This window comes from Grammomys surdaster, unplaced genomic scaffold (assembly GCF_004785775.1).
Source record: "Grammomys surdaster isolate TR1022 unplaced genomic scaffold, NIH_TR_1.0 142, whole genome shotgun sequence".
Taxonomy (NCBI): Eukaryota; Metazoa; Chordata; class Mammalia; order Rodentia; family Muridae; genus Grammomys; species Grammomys surdaster.
This window is the reverse complement of record NW_021604600.1, coordinates 956,397-976,402: the sequence shown is the minus strand read 5'-3', so window position 1 is coordinate 976,402 and position 20,006 is coordinate 956,397. Positions and strand designations below refer to the sequence as shown.

At 42.4% G+C, this 20,006-nt stretch overlaps 1 protein-coding gene across 1 annotated transcript in view; it reads left to right on the top strand.

Annotated features, from left to right (window-relative positions):
* Dnah3 (dynein axonemal heavy chain 3) overlaps positions 1–20,006 on the top strand; it is a 162,689-nt gene that overhangs the window by 125,260 nt on the left and 17,423 nt on the right. Inside the window, exons 51-53 of the mRNA XM_028764257.1 lie at positions 4,368–4,566; positions 5,299–7,440; positions 16,831–17,056. Coding sequence (XP_028620090.1) covers positions 4,368–4,566; positions 5,299–7,440; positions 16,831–17,056 — 2,567 coding nt within the window. The remainder of the gene's footprint in view (positions 1–4,367; positions 4,567–5,298; positions 7,441–16,830; positions 17,057–20,006) is intronic.

Below are 20,006 nucleotides of genomic sequence, written 5' to 3'. Positions count from 1 at the left end.
AATAAAATCCTTTTCCTCATGGAGATTATTTTCTCTGGTACTCATTCTCTTGAATCCTAACAGCCCTACAATATTCTATGATATGCATCGTAGAATCATTTCTACTTGACGTATGAGGACATCATGACACAAGATTTTCCCAAAGTTGCATGACCACCAAGTGACATGATCCAGACCTGAGCTCTTTGACCCACAAACCATGAATTTGACCATGGATCCAGAAGTTGCAGACTGGCAGCTGGGGACCACATGTGTCCTGGGATGCATAGAAGATTTTATTGACACATTTTGAGGCAGGGTCTTGCTATGTATCCCAGACTGACCTAGAGCTCATGATCTTCCTGCCTCAGTCTCCTGAGTACTGGTGTGTAAGTGTGTGCATCACAACCACACTCAGGGATGTTTTAAGTCAGGAATAGTTAATCTTTAAAATGAAAGTCATTTCAAGTAAAAATTCTGGAATTTTTTGCTTTTCCTTAGGGGAAAGAATAATTAGGACTCTAGCGACATTGCCTCTGCTTTCTTGGGTTGTGCCTATCCACAGGAGTAAGAAGGGGCTGACCTTTTGAGTTCTAGCTCCCCAAGCCCTATCCAGTTCAGTTCCTGCTCTCACCTCGGTGCCCTGGCCCCTGGATGTGTGTGTCTTTACAGCTTGTTCATGAATCTGTACTATAACCAGGTAGCCAAAGTGCACTCTGCTCCTTTCTAGCCTCGGTTTCTGCATCAACAGATTGAGGTTACTGAGGAAAAAAAAAAAAGCATGTGGACTGGAGAGATTTCTCAGTGTTTAAAAGCACTAGTTGCTCAGGCACAGGATGCACATGATGGCTTTCATGCATCTGTAACTTTAATTTTAGGAGAGTCACCCTTCCCTGGCCTCCCTAGGCACCTGGCATGTATGAGATATACATATATACATACAGGAAAATGCTCATATAGATAAGTAAATACACAGATAGGTAAAGAGTGCGTGAAGCATGTGGCACGTGCCAGGGGTCCACATTAGTTGTTCTCTGAAACAGCTGTTCTTCACCTCTACTCAGTGTGTTAGCTAGCCTAGCTTCTCATCAAGTGTAGGAGCCATCTCGAAGGGAACATCCCAGCCAGGAGTCTGCTCTGGAATGTTAGGGAAAACAACAGACCTGCTAGGTCAGGAGGGAGATGAGCAATGTCATGGGGTTTATGAGGATCTGACAGAGACTTCGCACCACACCCTGGGCAATAAACTGCCACCTTGGGTTTCAGTGGGAAGGGCGAGGTCCAATGTGGTGCCATCTGAGCCCAGATCCTGCAAGTCCTGAAGGTGAGTCAGGTGAAAGAAACCACCCAGGGAGCAGAAGAATGAAACCCAGTCTTGCTCCACAGTTTCCCTGAGGCTTTTCTTGGACAGAGTATCTTCCTGAAGTTTTCAGGGCTGTGGTCTCTCTCCACACGAGGACTGCTACATTTCTCCATTCTTCTACAACCTCTGAAAATGGGAGTGTGTAGAACACTGGACCTAACACACATGTCAGAGTCCTCACTGAGCAAGAAGAATTCGTGCAGAGATTTGGAGACTCAAAGAGATGGAGATAGCTCCCAACACTCCATTCAAGAGTACAGCAGTTTCTTGAGCTGGCAGGTTCTTGGCACTCATGGCAATTGTCTGTCATCCTTGCATCTGTGTGGCAAAGACAGGCTAGCCTTAACTGCTACATATACACACCAAACAACGAAAAATTAGTCAGTTCTTCTTAGACTATTAAATCATGTCTTCCCTCTTAGTGAGGACAATCTTCCAAAATTACTGCAGCATAGATTTAATTTTGTCAAAATATACTTGCTCAACATATGATAGCCTTTGTGTCCCCTGGATTGCTGACACTCAAGGGCCATTTTTTAATTTTAATCATACAATTATGGGTCATAACAACATGTTAAAAAGTTTTTGAAAATTTCAATTTAGATACCTTTTAAAGTCTTGGCTCTAATTTGAAACTTCCTCCTTGTCCCTGTCCACACATTGTGTTATATGACACAATTACAGTATGATTGCGATTTTTCACAGAACTTTATTTACTCTTAACATCTTACCATAAATATTGTTCCAAGGTATCTTTTAGGTAGTGTTTTTGGGAATGTGTGTGATATATGTACTTGTTATTGTATATGTGCATTTTTGTGTTTGTGTAGTATATGTACTTGTTTTGTGGGTGTGTGCACATTTGTGTGTATAGTTGTCATCGTGTATATGGTGTGTATTGTGGTATATGTTCTTGTTATTATGGGTATGTGCACATCTTTATATGAGTATTACAGAGGTCAAAGGTTGACATCAAATACCTTTACCCGATCAGTCTACACTTTTATTTTTTGAAGCCAGACTTCTCACTGAGCCTGGCGGTCTCTGATTCACCTAGGTCTACCGGCCATGAGCTTTTGCCTCACGATGGCCAACCTTTTGTGAGGATTGCCAGGGCACAAACTTAGCTCCTCACACATTTGCAGAAGGCACTTTGGCAACTGTGCTGTCATCCCAACCTCTCATAAAGACAGCTCAGTGACCATGATTTCAGCATCTCTATAATGTCAAGTAGCATTCCTTGACAAAGCCACTGACAGAGTCACCCATGGAGTTAAGAATGCAGACCCCACCTAGACTGAGTGACTCAAAAATCTCTGGGTGGAGCTGTTCTCAGTGATGCGTGGTGACGGATACACACCCACTACTGAGAATCTCCATTACAGATATGTCACAGTGAGAAACCCTTTAGAGCCACCTGACAAACCAGCTTGCAGCAAAACTGAGCTGCAAGCCAGGCTTTGTCCTTTAGGAAACGAAGCAGAGGTGCCAGACTCTGTGGAGGGGTGAAGTGTGGAGGATTGCTAGCTGTGAGGAAGTAAAAACAACTTTTATTTTGTTTGCTTATCCACAATAAACTCATGTGTTACAAAGACTTCAGCACATAATACAAGCACTCAGGAGGCAGAGGCGAGAAATTCATGAGTTCAAAGCTAGCCTGAGCTATACAGCACATGTAAGGACATTTTGAGAGGCGTAGAAAGACCATGCCACAAACAGTTGACATTCTCTTACGAAGTTCCACTTCAGTCATAACTGAGTGATCACCCAAGATTCAGTGAACTAATAGATAATTCACTAAATGAGACTCCAGGAACAAGCTCTGTGACTCACCCACTGTGTGACTTTGACTAACTCATTTCATGTTTTTGGATTTTTTTTTTTCTATGATAGAATTTGAGTTACTAACTAACCCAAAAAAGCCCTCTTAGTTGTGAAGTCCTATTGTGGCAAGCTTTCTTTCTTTCTTTCTTTCTTTCTTTCTTTCTTTCTTTCTTTCTTTCCTTCTTTCTCTCTCTCTCTCTCTCTCTCTCTCTCTCTCTCTCTCTCTCTCTTTCTTAGTTTGAAATATAATGCACATACCTTTAATGCTCTCCCTTAAAAGTTGTGCAATTCATTACGGTTCTGTACATTCACAGAGTCATGCAAACATTAATACTATGAACCTCTAGAATGTTTTTATCACTCCCAAAGAAAATCTATTCCCTTTAGCAGCCATTCCTCTCTCCTCAACTCCAGGTAACTACTCACCTGCCTCTGTAGATTTGCCCATTTGGAATACTTCATAGAAATGGAGCCATGTAACAGATAGTTTCTTTTACTTAATGTGATATTTATTTGGTTCATCCATGTTATAGCAAGCAGAGGTGCTTCGTTTTATTTAATAAATGCATAATATTACATTATATTGATTTTACATTTAAATTAACAAATAGAGATTTGTGGTTCAGGTAAATGTACTTGCTGTTAAGCCTGATGACCTGAATTCAATTCCTGGGATCCACATGGAGATCCCATAGGTTGACCATTGACCTCCACATGCATTCAGTGGTAAGCGAGCATGCATACATGTGCACACACACAAACGTGAATGTGCAAAAAGCAGAACACACACAAAAAAATTCCCTCTTTTAGGAATTGAAGCATAGGTTCATTAAGAAGAATTAATCCTAATGCTATACAGCATAGAAAAGTAGCCATAATCTACAACAATTTTTATATATTTCACTATACCTAGAAGTTAAATATCTCATGTCACATAAAATATAATATTTGAAAAGATTTGAAATAAATATATATTGTCCTAATTTGAGCAATGTCTCATTTTTTTTAAGGTCACAAAAATAGGTTCTCAAATGTTCAGGACATCCAAACTGCAGCCATGAGGGTCCAGGCAAGCCTTCAAGAACAGAACACCCAGTGGGAAGCCCTGACCTTGAAGGGCATCTGGTCACAGAGAACCTTTCTGCCTTTTCTTGTGTACCAGGCACTGATCACCCATTCACTTTGTCCCTGTTCTCCACAGAATGAATGTGAGGGAGACCTGGCTGAGGCCATGCCAGCACTTGAGGCCGCACTGGCTGCACTCGACACCCTGAACCCAGCTGACATCACGCTAGTGAAGTCCATGCAGAACCCACCAGGCCCTGTCAAGCTGGTTATGGAGAGCATTTGCGTCATGAAGGGGCTGAAGCCAGAGAGGAAGCCAGACCCCAGTGGCTCCGGTAACCACTCCAAATTTAGGCTATCTTGTTCCAGCCCACATGTGTTTTAGAGGAATTTAGAAGTATTAGCATGTACACATGTGTTCAAAGATTTTAGTGATTTGTGTGTGTTTATGTTTGTATGTGTAAGGGTGAGTGTGTACATGGGTGTGTAAGCTAGAGGTTGACACTGGCTGTCGTCAGTCCATTCTTTACCATATTTTTTGAGAAAGGATCTCACCAAAACTAGAGCTTACCAATTCAGCTAGACTGGCAGGCCAGCGAGCTCCAGGAATCATCCTGTCTACATCTGCTTCCTCAGCTCTGAGTGGGACCATGCGTGTGCACTGCCATACCTGGATTTTTACATAGGTGCTGGGATCCAGACTCAGATTCCCCTGTTTGTGCAGCAAGCATTTTACTAAGTGAGCCAGCTCCCCACCCCCCTTGTAAATGTTTCTTGACCAGTCTTTAGCTACTCAGTCAGCTGAGAAAATGCAGGTATCTGTGTAAGGGATAAACTTCATCAAGGCCTTAGATTGCAGACCAAAAATGGAGGTCAGGTGGTGCAAATGTGTATGTGATCACATACAAGAGAAAAACAGAAACTGAGGGAACAAGAAACAGAATACACACAGTAAGGAGGGAGGAGGAAATTGGAGTTCACCCCTTTCTCCAATATCTAAGTAGCATGTAGAATTGTACATCTCAATCAAAATGTCTCAAAACATCTCTGTTTCCTATGCTTGACAGGTAAAATGATAGAAGATTACTGGGGAGTGTCAAGAAAGATCCTTGGAGATCTAAAGTTCTTGGAAAGTCTCAAGATGTACGACAAAGACAACATCCCTTCAGTAGTCATGAAGCGGATCCGGGAAAGGTTTATTGATCATCCTGATTTCCAGCCAGCTGTCATTAAAAATGTATCATCAGCCTGTGAAGGCCTGTGCAAGTGGGTGAGGGCCATGGAAGTGTATGACCGAGTGGCCAAAGTGGTGGCTCCCAAACGGGAGCGACTGAGGGAGGCTGAGGGGAAGCTGGAAATACAGATGCAGAAGCTGAACCAGAAACGGGCAGAGCTGAAGCTAGTGGAAGACCGACTCCAAGCTCTGAATGATGAATTTGAACTGATGAACAATAAGAAAAATATGCTGGAGGAAAATATAGAAATCTGCTCCCAGAAGCTCATCAGGGCAGAGAAGCTTATCAGTGGTCTTGGAGGAGAGAAGGACAGATGGACAGAAGCTGCCCGGCAACTGGGGATCCGCTATGATAACCTAACAGGGGACGTTTTGTTGTCCTCTGGGACTGTGGCTTACCTGGGTGCCTTCACAGTGGATTATCGGGCCCAATGCCAAAATGCATGGTTGGTTTCCTGTAAGGACAAGGTCATCCCAGGCTCCATTGACTTCAGCCTCAGCAACACCTTAGGGGACCCCATAAAAATCCGTGCCTGGCAGATAGCAGGGCTTCCTGTTGACTCCTTCTCTGTTGACAATGGCATCATTGTGTCCAATTCCAGACGATGGCCCTTAATGATTGACCCTCAGGGACAGGCCAATAAGTGGGTGAAGAATATGGAAAAAGCAAACAAGCTATCTGTCATCAAGTTCTCTGATACTAATTATGTGAGGACTCTGGAAAACGCCTTGCAGTTTGGCACCCCTGTCTTGTTAGAAAACGTTGGAGAAGAGCTGGATGCCTTTATTGAACCCATCTTGCTCAAGGCAACATTCAAACAGCAAGGAGTGGAGTACATGAGGCTGGGTGAAAATATTATTGAATATTCGAGGGAATTTAAGTTCTACATAACCACTCGTCTGAGGAATCCACACTACCTCCCTGAAGTTGCCGTGAAAGTCTGTCTCCTCAACTTCATGATCACACCCTTGGGTCTCCAAGATCAACTCCTTGGTATTGTGGCTGCCAAGGAGAAGCCAGAACTGGAAGAGAAAAAGAACAAGCTGATTGTAGAAAGTGCCGAGAATAAGAAACAGCTAAAGGAAATTGAAGATAAGATTCTAGAGGTTCTATCCTTGTCCGAAGGCAACATCCTCGAAGATGAGACAGCCATAAAAGTTTTGTCCTCTTCGAAAGTTCTGTCTGAGGAGATTTCTGAGAAGCAAGAAATAGCCTCCGTGACAGAAACACAAATTGATGAGACCCGGATGGGCTACAAGCCTGTGGCTATTCACTCTGCTGCCATCTTTTTCTGTATCTCTGACTTAGCCAACATTGAGCCTATGTACCAGTATTCTCTGACATGGTTCATCAACCTCTATGTGCAATCTCTAGCTAATAGCAGCAAGAGTGACGAGCTGGACCTACGCATCGAGTATATCATCGAACATTTCACTCTGAGCATCTACAACAATGTGTGCCGCTCACTGTTTGAGAAAGACAAGCTACTTTTCTCCCTCCTCCTGACTGTTGGCCTCTTGAAGGAAAGAAAAGCAATTGATGAAGAAGTTTGGTACTTCCTTCTAACTGGAGGTGTGGCCCTGGACAATCCTTTCCCCAATCCAGCTCCAGAATGGTTATCAGAGAAATCATGGGGTGAGATTGTTCGAGCTTCCTCCTTATCGAAACTGAAAGGTCTGAAGGATAATATGGCGCAAAATATCAAAGAATGGAAGGAAATCTATGACTCAGCCTGGCCACATGAAGAGTTATTACCTTCACCTTGGATGTACCTTCAAGCACTGGAAAAGATGGCGATCCTGCGATGTTTGCGGCCCGACAAGATGGTCCCAGCCATTCAGGACTTCATCTGTGAAACCATGGGAAAGCTATTCATCGAAGCCCCAACCTTTGATCTCCAGGGATCCTACAATGATTCCAGTTGTTGTGCACCATTGATTTTCATACTGTCTCCAGGCGCAGACCCAATGGCAGGTAAGGGCAGAACAATGTATGAGAAATACTGAATACTCAGAATGTAGTGGTTGATAGCAAGACTCTCAACCCTAGCTAGCCTTCTGTTAAAGGACAACTAACTATAGTAGTCCACACTTCTTTCCTTACTTTCTTCCTATTCACCCTCCCTTGTCTGTTGTTGTGCTTCTAATATTTAGCCCATACTGGCCTTGAACTAATGCTCATCCTGCCTCAGGCTCTCAAATACTGGGCTTACAGACATATGCCACAAGGCCTGGCTCAAGCAAAGCATTTGACTGGATAAAGCAAGTGAAAACTTCATTTAAGGGAGACAGCCACTCCTCAGCACCACCTGGGATCACAATATCTGGGACGGTGAACCCACAGCCACAAGATGATCAGATTTTTCAAAAGAATCCAGATGGAAAATGTATCCATCTTTAACTGTTGATAACTCTTTTAAATTTTCCTTGTAATACAGTAAGGGTGGGTTGTGCAAATAGCTGTGGGTAAAGCACTTGCCATGCACACATGAGGAACTGAACCTCTTATAAAGCCGGATGGTGTGCCGTGTGTCTGTAATTCAAGGCTCCTATGGAGAGAAGAGATCAGAGATGGGAGAATGCACAGAGGTTGGCCTCCCACATAGACTAGAATACACAGTAGTGAAATAGAGAGACTGTCTGACTGGGAAGTGGTGACAGCTTTAGTTCCAGCACTCTGCAGGCAGAGGCAGGCAGATCTCTAAGTTCAAGGCCAGACTGGTCTACAGAGTGAATTCCAGAACAGTCATGTTACACAGAGAAACCCTGTCTCAGTCAACCAAACACAACAAAACAAAACAAAATAAAACAAAAAACCCTGTCTGAGACAAGGTGGAGGATGAACTTCTGGTTGTCCCCCTGACCTCTGACCCCACCCCCTTCACACACGCACACACACACACACACACACACACACGTAACTGCCCATTCCTTTGTAACAGCCTGTTCTGCTACTTTGTAATGGCCCGTTCTGCTGCTCCGGTCCGCAGGTCAGGATCTAGCAAGAGAGAGAGTGGGGATGGAGGGGCGAGAGACACAAAAGATGGATACAAGACAGAGTCTGGTCAAGTCTCTTCAAGTCTCTTTTATAGACAAGAAATCCTGGGTATTTATACCCTTTACCACGTGACTTACCCTTGTGGACAAGCTTAACTGAGGGCACTATGTCACATGCTTTGTAGCCATGGATACCAGGTGCACCTTGCAGCTGGGGCACTAAACAGTGTAACAAGATGTTCATCAGAGTGTGCTCAGCTGTTGCGGGCTGTTGAAAACAAGTCTCTTGTCAGAGTATATGGCTCGAGACGGCTGTAAAGATGATAGCTGCTTTCGGCTAAGAGTCGGCTCCCAACACACACACACACACACACACACACATTTCTTTTTAATATGATAGGGGCCAAGCCCAGGATTACATTAGCTCTGAGTTTATCATCATCTTCTTGAACCATTTTCTCTATTGAATGTCAAATTTTTAAAACCTGAATAATTCTGCCTATAATTTTTTTTTCAAATTTCACCAAGGTATAAGATTTTGGTTCAACAGGAGTAGGATTTTGCTTCCCCTAGGCACACTTGACAAGGTGTAGAGACATTTTTCTGGTTACAACTAAAATAGGGAATGTCTTCAAGAAAGAGACCAAGGATGTTACTCACTATCTTACCATGCATGAGCCATTTTTTGACAGGTGGTGGCATGGCTTAGGATGATATTTTAGGGTTTCCATTGCTGTGAGGAGACAATGTGACCAAGGCAAGTCTTATAAAGGACAACATTTAATTGGGGCTGGCTTATAGATTCAGAGGTTCAGTCCACTATCATCATGGCAGGAAACATGGCAGCATCCAGGCAGACATGGTGCTGGAGAATGAGTTGAGAATTCTGCATCTTGATTTGAAGGCATCCAGGAGAAGGCTGTTTCCAAGCAGCTAAGAAGAGAGTCTCCAAGCCTACTCCCACAGTGACACACTTCCTCCAACAAGGTCACACTTAACTCCAACAAGGCTATACCTCATATTAGTGCCATACCCTGGGCCAAGCATATTTCAGCCACCACAGATAGAAGTCATGCTGAGGTTCTGGAAGCCTGATGTAGAATGGGAGGCCCATCTTCCTGCTTTACCTCCCCAGAGCGAACCCCTCTTAGTGCTTAGATATTACAGAGTGTGTACACATGGACCTGTTAGGGCTGTTGACAGGAGCTGAGTTGCTTTCTCTTCTGTCAGATTTTCACACTCTTGTTTTTTTTTTGTTGTTGTTGAATGAAGAAAGAGTACAAGGGATGTGAGAGGTAAATAGGTTGTTTTCTGTGGTAGCTTTTTTAAAATAAGCCTATCAAGTCCAATTTGTGTTGACCACATATTCTTGGGTGTGTGGCCTTTCACTGAAGACTGACCGGCTTATTATTACCAGCTAAACTGACTCTTTCTCTCCCAGTTGCCAATAGCTTCTCAGTCATGAGTGAAACTTCATGCCTACTTCCACTCTCTATGATGAGTTCTTATCTGGTTTAAGCTTGCAGAGGTTTTGTGCATTCCATCACAATTGTTCATATGTTCATGTTTGTCATTGCTCTGCTATACCTAGAAAGCCACATCCAATGGAGGGCTAATATCCAATATATACTAAGAACTCAAGAAATTAGACTCCAGACAACCAAATAACCCTATTTAAAAATGGGGTATAGAGCTAAACAAAGAATTCTCAACTGAGGAAACTTGAATGGCAGAGAAGCACCTAAAGAAATGTTCAGCATCCTTAGTCATCAGGGAAATGCAAATCAAAACAACCCTGAGATTCCACCTCACACCAGTCAGAATGGCTAAGATCAAAAACTCAGGTGATAGTAGATGCTGGCAAAGATATGGAGAAAGAGAAACACTCCTCCATTGTTGGTGGGATTGCAAGATGGTGCAACCACTTTGGAAATCAGTCTGGCGATTCCTCAGAAAATTGGACATAGCATTACCTGAGGACCCAGCTATACCACTCCTGGGCATATACCCAGAAGACGCTCCAACATATAACAAGGACATATGCTCCACTATGTTCATAGCAGCTTTATTTATAATAGCCAGAAGCTGGAAAGAACCCAAATATCCTTCAACAGAGGAATGGATAAAAAAAAAAATGTGGTACATTTACACAATGGAGTATTACTCATCTATTAAAAACAATGAATTTGAGAAATTCTTAGGCAAATGGATGGAACTAGAAAATATCATCTTGAGTGTGGAAACCCAATCACAAAGGAACATACATGATTTTCACTCACTGATAATTGGATATTAGCCCAAAAGCTCACAATACCCAAGATTCAACTCACAAACCACATGAAGCTCATGAAGAAGGAAGACCAAGTAGGGGTGCTTCAGTCCTTCTTAGAAGGAGTAACAAAATACTCAAGGGAGCAAATATGGAGACAAAGTGTGGGACAAAAACTGAAGGTGGGGTTGCCTAGAGACCATTCCACCTGGGTATCCATCCTATGTGCAGTCACCAAAGGTAGATGCTGATATGGATGTCAGGAAGTACATGCTGACAGGAGCCTGATACAGCTGTCTCCTTAGAGGTCTGCAAGAGCTTGACATATTCAGAGGCAGATGCTCACAGCTAACCATCAAATTGATCAAGGGGTTCCCAATGGAGGAGTTAGAATGAAGAGTGAAGGAGCTGAAAGGATTTGAGGCCCCATGGGGAGAGCAACAATACCAACCAACCAGAGCTCCCAGGGTCTAAACCACCAGCCTGGGAGCACTTAGGGAGGGATCCATGGTTCCAGCTGTAAGGGAGGATGGCCCTGTGGGGCATAGATGAGGGAGGAGATCCTTGGTCCCATGAAGGCTGGATGCTGTGTAGGGGGGAATTCGAGGGTGGGGAGATTAGAGGAGGGGTAGGTGGGGACACATCCTCATACAAGCAGGAGGAGGGGGGATGGGATGGGGGTTCCTGGGCAAGGGAGAAATGGGGTAAGGAAATAACATCTAAAATGTAAATAAAATATCCAATTAAAAATTTTTTTTAAAATGTGTACATAAACATATTTGTTTTTATGGTGTTTAACAGTGAGACATTTTAAATTGTCATACATTTGTTTTGAAAAGAGAGAGAAATAACTCCCAATGTGTGCACATTTAGTTTGTTTTGGTAATGCACTTAAGCCAATTATTTGTGGCAAATATCTGTTGCATTCTAGATACCAATAAATTCGGCAGGATACTCAAGTTTATGACTAAAATTTAACAGCAAAAGTACCTCTCTTACGTGAAACCTTATTATCTATACATTTATATATTTTAATAAAAATTTTATAAATGCAAAAGAAAAAAAAAAAGGTGTGTGCTGTCACCACTAGACAAGATACTCCATTTTTTCTCTTCTTTACCAGAGTTTGAATAGTGAAGTGGTGCCCTACCAACCTCCAGAGCAGACTAGGAAGAATTTGGGGAGGGAGGGGTAATATTGTGAATATATACCAGTAGTTCAATGATGAGCTGTCATACTGAAAATGGACCATAATGATTGATTTCTCTCTCTTTTTCTCCATCTCCCTTCCTCCCCTCTCTTCCATTCTTCTCTCTCTCTCTCTCTCTCTCTTTCTCTCTCTCTCTCTCTTTTTTCTTTTTTGGTTTGGTTTCTGTTTTTCAAGATCAGGTTTCTTTTTGTAGCCCTGGCTGTTCTGGAACTCGCTCTGTAGACCAGGCTGGCCTCAAATTCAGAGATCTGCCTGCCTCTGCCTCCCAAGTGCTGGGATCAAAGGTGTGTGCCGCCCCCACCTGGCTTTTATTTCTTACATAAGTCCACTCTGTCAACCAGAGCTTTGAGACTCTATCTAAAAATGACTTCTAAAAGTTCCATTTGATTTTTGGTTGGTTGGATGATTTGTAGTTTGGTTGTTTGTTTGACTGGCCTGAAATTTGATATATAAACTAGATTGGTCTCTAACATAGAGATCTGCCTGCCTCTGCCTGCCTCTGCCTCCCAGAACTGTGATTAAAGGTGTGTGCCACCATGCCTAGCCTACTAGCTCTGTTTGTTCTGTTCCAAATATGTTCATTATTTAAAATACAATTCATGCCGGGCAGTGGTGGCGCACGCCTTTAATCCCAGCACTTGGGAGGCAGAGGCAGGTAGATTTCTGAGTTCGAGGCTAGCCTGGTCTACAGAGTGAGTTCCAGGACAGCCAGGGCTACACAGAGAAACCCTGTCTCGAAAAACCAAACCAAAAAAGAAAAAATAAAATTCTGAGTTTCATTATGGTTTATATACCACCATTACTTATTCTTCACATGTTATTTCTTCCATGGTAATTTCATTACGCTATTAATTTATTAAGGCTACATAACAAAGTACAACAGACTCATGAGTTAACAACAAAATTTATCCTTTCACAGTTACTGAGTCTCCAAGTCTGAGACCAAGGTGTTTGAGGTGATTTCTTCTGAGGCCTCTCTCTTTGGATCATTGTTTTACTTAAAAGTAATGCAATTTATTTAAGACTTAATCTATTTGTTTGCTTTGCTTTAAAATTTATTTTATGTGTGTGGATGTTTTCCCTACATGTATGGCTGTGTACCACATGTATTCAGTGCCTGTATCCGAGGAGACTAAAGGAGGACATTGAATCACCTGGGACTAGAGTTACAGATGACAGTTGTATGCTGCCACATGGGTGCTGGGAATTGAACCTGTGTCCTCTGGAAGAGCAGCCCGTGCTCTGAACTGCTGAGCCATTCTCTCCAAGCCTCTGCTTGTTTAACTTAAGAGAGGGTCTTTCTAGCCCAGGCTGCCTTGGAAGTCACAATGTAGCCCAGACTAGCCACAGATTTGTGATATTTCTGCCTCAGCCTCCAGACTGTTGGGATTTGCAAATGTGCAACAGCCATTCTTAGTTCTTTTTGGCTTATTGATGGCCATCTTCTGTTTTCTCATGGTCTTCCTTCTGTGCATCCATGCCTCCCCTACCCCCTACGTCTTCTTAGAAGGACATCAGTCAGCCATACTGAATTAGGATCTACCTTAAAGATGTTTTTTAACCTAGTTACCTCTAAAAAGACTATCCTGCAGTCATTTATGAGAGAAACTTCAATGAGCTGAGAGCATCATTTGGCCCACTTCAGAAGCCATACTTAATTCTTGGAGTATTAACTCTGATTGTTCTATGTGCTGACTATCCCTTATAATGTTAAATGACAGATTGCTTAGTGTGGCTTATACTTTCATAGTGAAATCTCATTTCTGAACATCTATGCTCCAAGGCAAGGGCACTCACATTCATAAAAGAAACTTTACTAAAGCTCAAAGGACACATTGCACCTTACACAATAATAGTGGGAGACTTCAACACCCCACTCTAATCAATGGACAGATCATGGAAACAGAAACTAAACGGAGACACAGTGAAACTAACAGAAGTTATGAACCAAATAGATTTAGAAGATATTTATAGAACATTTCATCAAAAAACAAAAGAATATACCTTCTTCTCAGCACCTCATGGTACCTTCTCCAAAACTGACCATATAACTGGTCACAAAACAGGCCCCAACAGATACTAGAAAATTGAAATAATCCCATGCATCTGATCAGATCACCACAGAATAAGGCTGATCTTCAGTAATGATAAAATCAATGGAAAGCCCACATACACCTGGAAACTGAACAACAGCACACCTGAAAGCTCTAGAACAAAAAGAAGCAAATGCACCCAAAAGGAGTAGAATGGCAGGAAATAAACTCAGGACTGAAATCAACCAAGTAAAAAACAAAAACTATGCAAAGAATCAACAAAACCAGGAGCTGGTTCTTTGAGAAAATCAACAAGATAGATAAACCCTTAGCCAGACTAACCAGAGGGCACAGAGGCAGTATCCAAATTAACAAAATCAGAACTGAAAAGGGAGACATAACAACAGAAACTGAGGAAATTTTAAAAAATCATCAGATCCTACTACAAAAGCCTATACTCAACAAAACTGGGAAATCTGGATGAAATGGACAATTTCCTAGACAGATACCAGGTACCAAAGTTAAATTAGGATCAGACAAACCACCTAAATAGTCCTATACCCCTTAAAGAAATAGCAGCAGTCATTAAAAGTCTCCCCACTCAAAAGAAAAAAAAAAAAGAAAAGAAAGAAAAGAAAAAGAAAAAGAAAGCCCAGGACCAGGTGGTTTTAGTGCAGAATTCTATCAGACTTTCCAAGACCTAATACTAATTCTCTATAAACTGTTCCACAAAATAGAAACAGAAGGAACACTACTCAATTCTTTTTATGAAGCCACAATTACACTCATACCTAAACCTCAGAAAGACCCAACAATGATAGAGAACTTCAGACCAATCTCTCTTATGAATATTGATGCAACAAACTCAATAAAATTCTTGCAAACCGAATCCAAGAACACATCAAAGCAATCATCCACCATGATCAAGTAGGCTTTATCCCAGGAATTCAAGGATGGTTCGATATATGGAAATTCATTAATATAATCCACTATATAAACAAACTCAAAGGAAAAAACCACATGATCATCTCACTAGATGCTGAGAAAGCATTTGACAAAATTCATCATCCCTTCATGGTAAAAGTCTTGGAAAGAACAGGAATTCAAGGTCCATACCTAAACATAGGAAAAGCAATATACAGCAAACCAGTAGCCAACATCGAACTAAATGGAGAGAAACTTGAAGCAATCCCACTAAAATCAGGGACTAGACAAGGCTGCCCACTCTCCCCCTACCTATTCAATATAGTACTGGAAGTCCTAGCCAGAGCAATTAGACAACAAAAGAAGATCAAAGGGATATGAATCGGAAAGGAAGAAGTCAAAATATCTCTATTTGCAGATGATATGATAGTATACTTAAACCCCAAAACTTCCACCAGAGAACTCCTAACCTGATAAACAACTTCAGGAAAGTGCCTTGATATAAAATTAACTTAAACAAACCCCAGTAGCCTTCCTCTACGTAAAGGATAAACAGGCTCAGAAAGCAATTAGGGAAATGACACCCTTCACAATAGTTGCAAATAATATAAAATACCTCAATGTGAATTTAACCAAGAAAGTGAAAGATCTGTATGACAAGAACTTCAAGTCCCTGAAGAAAGAAATCAAAGAAGATCTCAGAAGATGGAAAGATCTCCCATGCTCATGGATTGGCAGGATTAATATAATAAAAATGGCCATCTTGCCAAGAGCAATCTACAGATTCAATGCAATCCCCATTAAAATCCCAACTCAATTCTCCACAGAGTTAGAAAGAGCAATTCTCAAATTCATTTGGAATAACAAAAAACCCAGGATAGCGAAACTATTCTCAACAATAAAAGAAGTTCTGGGGGAATCACCATCCCTGACCTCAAGCTGTACTACAGAGCAATAGTGATAAACACTGCATGGTATTGGTACAGAGACAGGCAGGAAGATCAATGGAATAGAATTGAAGATCCAGAAATGAACCCACACACTATGGTCACTTGATCTTTGACAAAGGAGCTAAAACTGTTCAGTTGGAAAATGGACAGCATTTTCAACAAATGGTGCTGATTCAACTGGAGGTCAGCATGTGATTTCTCTATAACCAAATGTATGTTATTTTATGGAAATCTCATATAACTCATTTTTATGAGTGTCCTCAAAACAAACTTGTATATGTAGATACTGGTGCCCCAGGGATTTAATTTAATGTGAACTTTCTCAGCTAGGAACTCCCCAACTAGAGACTATGGTGAATTCATGTCCTTCATCTCCGTGTGGAATGAGCTTCTTGTTTTGATTTCTCTGTGGAGATCTATTCAGTTTTTCCACCACAGCTCCAATTCAGTAGCAAGCTCTCATGAGTTAGGAACCAGAGTTTTGGCCTTTTGAGTCTGAAATCACAACCCACTGAGGATCTTAATTTTACACATAAGTCTTAGTTCCAGCTTCCTGCTCCTTAACAGTACAAAAGCTAGAGCTCTCAGGCATCATGGGGCATATTTGTAATCTCAGCACTTGGGAGAGGGATAACAAGTTTGAGTTAGTCTGTATTACATAGCAGGAAACACCGAATAACAATAATGATGATGATGATGACCATAATGATATATAATAATAATAATAATAATAATAATAATAATAATAGTGAATAGTCTGTGTGTTTAGAAAAAATGCCAAACAAGAGTTAACTGTTGCTCCATCTGCCAAGGCCCCTAGATATCTAAAGCTTCACCAAAAGAGATACTGATTTAGCAGTTAACAAAGGTTGATAAATTTATTTCTAAATCCAAAATGTCAAAGTGTCTCTCCTTTTGCATGATGACTATTAATCTCATCTTTACTGGCTGTTCTTTCAAAAACTTTTCTTCCTGGTCTCAGGTCTGCTGAAATTTGCTGATGATGTTGGCATGGGAGGTACCAGAACACAGACCATCTCCCTTGGTCAAGGTCAAGGTCCTATTGCTGCCAAAATGATCCACAAAGCCATCCATGAAGGGACCTGGGTAGTCCTACAGAACTGCCACCTGGCTACAAGTTGGATGCCTGCACTAGAGAAGATCTGTGAGGAGGTAATTACCCCTGAGAACACCAACAGGGAGTTCAGGTGAGATGCGGCTCCATCTGGGCAAGGTCCTGACACCAGCTTAAAGTCTAGACACTATGCTGACAGTATAATGAGGGAAGAGACAGCCCTGCCCCTGAGAAACCCCAGCTAGCAGAGACAGTTCATGGGAGAATCATGTCTATGCATGTGTTCTTTGCTTTTCTGTTGCTGTGATAAACGCCATAACCAAAAGCAACATGGGCAAAAAGATTATTTCAGTTTACACTTCTAGGTAATAGTCTGTAGCTGACCTTTCCTACTTTGTAGGTTCTTGGTTTTCCCACCTTTTATCCCTACCAGTTTGACCCCCATCACTAGAGAAAGAAGAGTGGAAGGAGGGGAGAGAGAGAGAGAGAGAGAGAGAGAGAGAGAGAGAGAGAGAGAGAGGAGAGAGAGGAGAGAGATCCTTGACTGTAAAATTTTTCTTCTTTTTACTTTGAGCACAACTACTAACAGACCATAGCCAATCCCCATGAACGACGACCAACCACCAACCTATTGTGGCTCTAGCATTTATAGACCATCTGAAAACTTTCCAGGATTCCAAAAGTCACGCAATCACAGAAACTATCTTCAGCTGGCAGAACCATGCTTCTGCTAGAGCACTAGGCACATCCTAGCCAGCTGCTGAGACACAGCCCCAAATCCCACACCTGGGGTTAAAACAAAACACTTTCTTATAATAGTTCTGTGTTTTTAAAGAAGTCAAAATTCTAGAATTCTCACTATTACAGCCCACTATGGAAAAAAGTCAGGGCAGGAACTCTGGGCAGGAACCTAGAGGCAAGAGCTGAAGTGGAGACGGGAGGAATACTGCTTACTGGCCTGCTCTCTCTGGCTCATGCTTTTCTATATAACCTAGGCTCCTATAGGTGTAGCCCACAGTGGAATTGGGTGCTCATCAATCAGCCATCAATCAAGACAGTCTCCTATGGATGTTGCCACAGGCCAATATGATTGAGGCAGTTATGCAGCTGAGGTTCACTCTTGCCAGATCTCTAGGTTGTGTCAAATTTCCTGTTAAAATTTTTTGTCATACCTGTACAAGAACCCATAGGCCACAGAAACGGGACAGGTCTGAAGGACTGATAACTGCCTGAGATTTTGTGGCATGAATAGGAGTTTTCAAAAAAAGGACATTTCAGTCAGAAGGGACAGCTTTTTTGAAAGTGAAGGATAGAAGTTAGTCCATGACTCTGAGGAATATGCTGGGGGAATTTGTTAGAGAAAGTGATGCCTTGAAGGCAGATTAACTGTCAGAAAGGCTCTGGGGTTTCATTTGTTTGTTTCAGTAGGAAATACAGTTGTTTAAGGACCACACAGATGCTGGTGTTCTTTTGTTTTGGTACAGAAGCCTGAACAGGTCAAAACAGGGCGTGACTTCAGATGTTTAAAAAAACCGCTTTTGTTCAGGGATGTTCATCATTATAAGAGGTTAAGGTCAGCCTGGGGCTGTGCCAGGACAGGGCATGGTCCAGGGACAGATGAGTCACCTTTCTTCCTTGCGCTTTGTTTTGAATTTCCTCTTGGGGCTTTACTGCCAACAAGGAGCCTGGATCCTGGGGACAGGAAAGTTCAAACTGAGTCAGGGGACAAAGGAGATCCAAGCTGCTAAAGAGGCCATAGCATATCCTCCTTTAGAGCCAACCTGCTGCTCATTGGTGGGTCACAGGACAGACCAAGCCAGATGCTCCAGAGACAGCAAGCCAGATGTGTCCAGAAGGAAGGTGGCCACAACAGTCTTGTCAGGTCTCCAACAGAGGTCTGTCCGAGGCCTGAAAGACAAGAACTCATGTCCACTCCTGTTCTATGTTTAGTCCAAGCTTACCTGTAGCTGTGTCATCTAAGGGAACACATGAAATGCCTGGGCCATGGCGGCTGCAAACCAGAGGCCAGCAGGCCAGCTGTGGGGATGTTGCAGCCTAAGAATCACATAGTGTGCCTGACATGGTGGCACATGACTTTAGTCCTAGCACTTGAGAGAAAGAGGCATGCAAATCAGCAGAGTTTGAGGCCAATCTGTTCTACATAGTGAATTTTCAGAACAGCCAGAGCTAAATAGTGTGACTCTGTCTCAAAACAAACAAACAAACAATCACATTATGTGGTATTCACCAAGGTATTTCCCCATGTTGGGTAGAATGACACAATACTATTGTACCCACCGTAAAGGCCATAGCCCTCTGTGGGGTTAATCTGGGGTCTCTGTGTTTGAAATCACAGGCTGTCAAGAGTTAAAGGAGGGCAGATCTTTTTTAGCAGGAATGCTGCCAATTTGAGAGAGAGGAGGCCACAGTTACCAGAAAATTCCCTGTTTACTTCTGGTGAGGATGAGAAGTTCTGTGTAAACTCTAGTCAGATGGCCCTTCCCCCTTCAACAATAGCTAAAGGGATGGGGGCAGTTGAATGGTCACAGAGGAGAACCCCCATAACCCTCCTTCCTTGGCACCCTGCAGATGGTGATCATGCTTTCACATCAACTTTCAACCAGTTCTCCCTAGAATGTGTAACCTGGAACTCTTCAGGCCAGACAAAACCCTCATGCCGTGGCTTAGAGGTCATTCAACCATTAGAATTGACACCTGGCAGGTGATTCCCAGAAGACTCCAGCAATCCTACAGAGTGTAGGATGAGGTAGGGATCAGCATGATCCTTGGAGGCCAAAAGAAGGGGCCAGAAGGGTTCAATCACCGCCAGACTAGAGTATGTTGAAAGAACAGTGCAGGCTTATTTTCTGGAGGTTAACTTGTGGTCAGTGCAAACATACAGACAATATGGTTGACTAGCGGAGAGGATTATACATAGGCAGAAGTTCACCATGCCCTTTTGAGGAGCTTCACCAATAACTTCTGGAAGAATGGTTCTGGACAGCAAGAAAGGGAGAGCTGGCATCTGGACAGCAAGCACATGGAGGTTCTGTATGGTTCATGTGGCCTCAGATTCACTGGTT